The 2,369-nt window shown below is 42.8% G+C and overlaps 1 protein-coding gene across 1 annotated transcript in view; it reads right to left on the bottom strand.

Annotated features, from left to right (window-relative positions):
* Positions 1-488: 488 nt before the first annotated feature.
* Positions 489-2,369, bottom strand: part of LOC107083739 (probable voltage-dependent N-type calcium channel subunit alpha-1B) — a 270,890-nt gene continuing 269,009 nt past the window's right edge. The window contains exon 53 of the mRNA XM_015373178.1: positions 489-1,575. Within this exon, the coding sequence (XP_015228664.1) occupies positions 1,033-1,575 (543 nt within the window). The 3' untranslated portion in view covers positions 489-1,032. The remainder of the gene's footprint in view (positions 1,576-2,369) is intronic.

Raw genomic sequence — 2,369 nt, 5'->3', positions numbered from 1 at the left:
GAACGCGCTTTTAGGAAATCCTATACACTACTGTTTATGCTCTAAAAACAGTCTAAATGACTTTGTTTCGAGTAAATTACTCACCCCCTCAGCATGGGGGTGAGTAGAAAATGAAGGCTAATCATGTTTTGGGTGTACTATTCATTTAATAAATCTTTTGTATTTTTAGTTGAATGCTCCCCAGCTGGCGGCCACAATTCCCTGGAAATAAGCTTGTTAAGATCTGCATTTGTTCTCGTAGCTGTAGAACTTTTTGAAGAATAGGACCTGTCAAGGCATCTTTTTGGACAGAAATAAATTAAAGGGCAATTCAGATGTTTTTATTTCTTTCTAAAAACAGAGTATTTCTATACCCTCTCTCTTCATGGCCTGAAAAAAAGATGATATTGATTACAACCATATGATTAAATTGAGGTATGTTTAAGAAAGATATTTTCTGTTTTAAGCATAAAAAAAAACAAAAAAAAACAGATAATCTACGAGTAGAGATTCCACATTTCCGCCTCATTGGTTTTAGTCTTTTTCTAATCATATCTATAGAAATATTAGATGCTATATAACCATTTTAATACCTGAATGAAAACATTTCTTCTCTAAACTATACCACAGCAGCAGCTAAACCAACAAAGAGATGCTGTCCAGTGGATTAAATATTTTACCTATTGTAGAGATGTGACAAACAAACTGAGCAGCTATGATTTAGCATCAGGAATGAGGCATTCTGATTGGTCTTAAACACAGTTTACAGCTTGACTCAGAACATTTTGGCTTATATCTTCTGAATTTACCAGCCAAGGCAGAAGGTTTAGGGTCTTCACGTGTGCTATAATCTCAGTGCAAGTAAAACGGGATAGAAAAAGGTGTTTCTTCTCCAGTAAAGAGATCGACACTAAAAAGCTGGAATGACCTGTGAACTTCTTCAACAGCGCAGTCCACTGACTCTTACCGCCGGACCGGCCTCGGCCCGGCCGATGTCAGCACTCAGCGGCGCTTGTTTAGCCTTTAGTTATCCTTTCAAAGCTTTCCACTCAGCTAGCACCAGTCTTCCTCCTCCTGCTCCCTGAGACCCGCTGTTCCTCTGCTACCGGGCCCCGACGCAGACCCCAGAGTGAAGTGGTACCCGTTCGGAACTCCCGCTGCCCGCCCCTGCATGGCGGCTGCGGTGACGGGCGTAGCAGCGCTACCCTGCGAGGACGAGGTGGGAGCGGAGCTTCTGGAAGAGTGTCCCCCTCCGTGGCTGCTCACAGCGTCCTGGAAGTCCTCGCCCTCCTCAAGGAGGGCCTGCTGAGGGGAGTCCAACTGCTGCCTGTTGGAGTTAGAGTCCGAACTGACGGAGGTGACTGGGGTTTTAGACTCTTCGTGACCCGCCAGCAGGCGGTCGTGCTCTGGTATGCCACGGCAGAAGCGAGCCTGAGGCCCAGCCGTGGAGGTGCTGGCGCTGGATGGAGGAGCCGAGGAGGTGGAGGTCTTGTAGGCCACAGCTGGGCGAGGTGTGAGCGGCGTCTGCGGGAGCTGCCTACGACCACGGCCATGCATGTTGTTACCAGAAGACAGTTTCACCACAGAGCCTCCCTGATGGGAGACAGAACCAAACTGTAGCATTAAGGATGTCTTAGTGAGGTGGGATCTAATTCCTGAACTTTTGACCAAAATTTCTGTCTCTTTTATGTAGCAATTCCAGTCCTGGACGGCCAGTACTTTGCAACCTTTAGAAGTGTCCTTGGTCCAACCCACATGAATCAAGTAATTTGATAATTAAAAGCAAAAACACTGCAAAAACCATCTAGAAATAAGTCAAAATGTCTTAAATTAAATGTATCTAATTTGAGTAGGTAAATAAGATTTATTGCCAATGGGATGAGGATATTTACTCTTAAAATAAGATAATTCGATAAAATGCACTTGAAATAAGACAATTAATTTGTTTTTTCTTATTTTAAATCTGAATTGTCTTATTCCATTGGCAGAGTGTCTCACTTACCCCCTAAATTCAAGAAAAAAATGCACTTATTGTAAGAAAAAATGACTTATGTAGATTTTGATGTTTTCCAGTGTAGAGAAAAGAACTGCATACTAAGGAGGTAATTATGACATTTTATATGTGTGTGCAAGCAAGTACAGGTCTAACAATTGTAGAAAACCGTCCCTTAAGGACTGTAGTAGCACACCCCAGCTTAAGAGCCTGTGCAGAAACCCCTTAAGACTAAACAGGTCATCCATATTCTCTGCTTTACAAACCTTCATGCACAAAGCTCGATGTAAACTAGCACAGAAGGAAAGCTAATTATTGGGTTTTGGTCTAAGACAAAGGTCAGAAGTCTTGTTGGTTACATAGACAGGCTATTCTTCTTGAGTAAATCCTAGATAGA

Source organism: Cyprinodon variegatus, unplaced genomic scaffold, assembly GCF_000732505.1.
Source record: "Cyprinodon variegatus isolate N-32 unplaced genomic scaffold, C_variegatus-1.0 Scaffold82, whole genome shotgun sequence".
NCBI classification, from domain to species: Eukaryota; Metazoa; Chordata; class Actinopteri; order Cyprinodontiformes; family Cyprinodontidae; genus Cyprinodon; species Cyprinodon variegatus.
The sequence above is the reverse complement of the archived record's forward strand: the minus strand, read 5'-3'. Positions and strand labels throughout refer to the sequence as shown.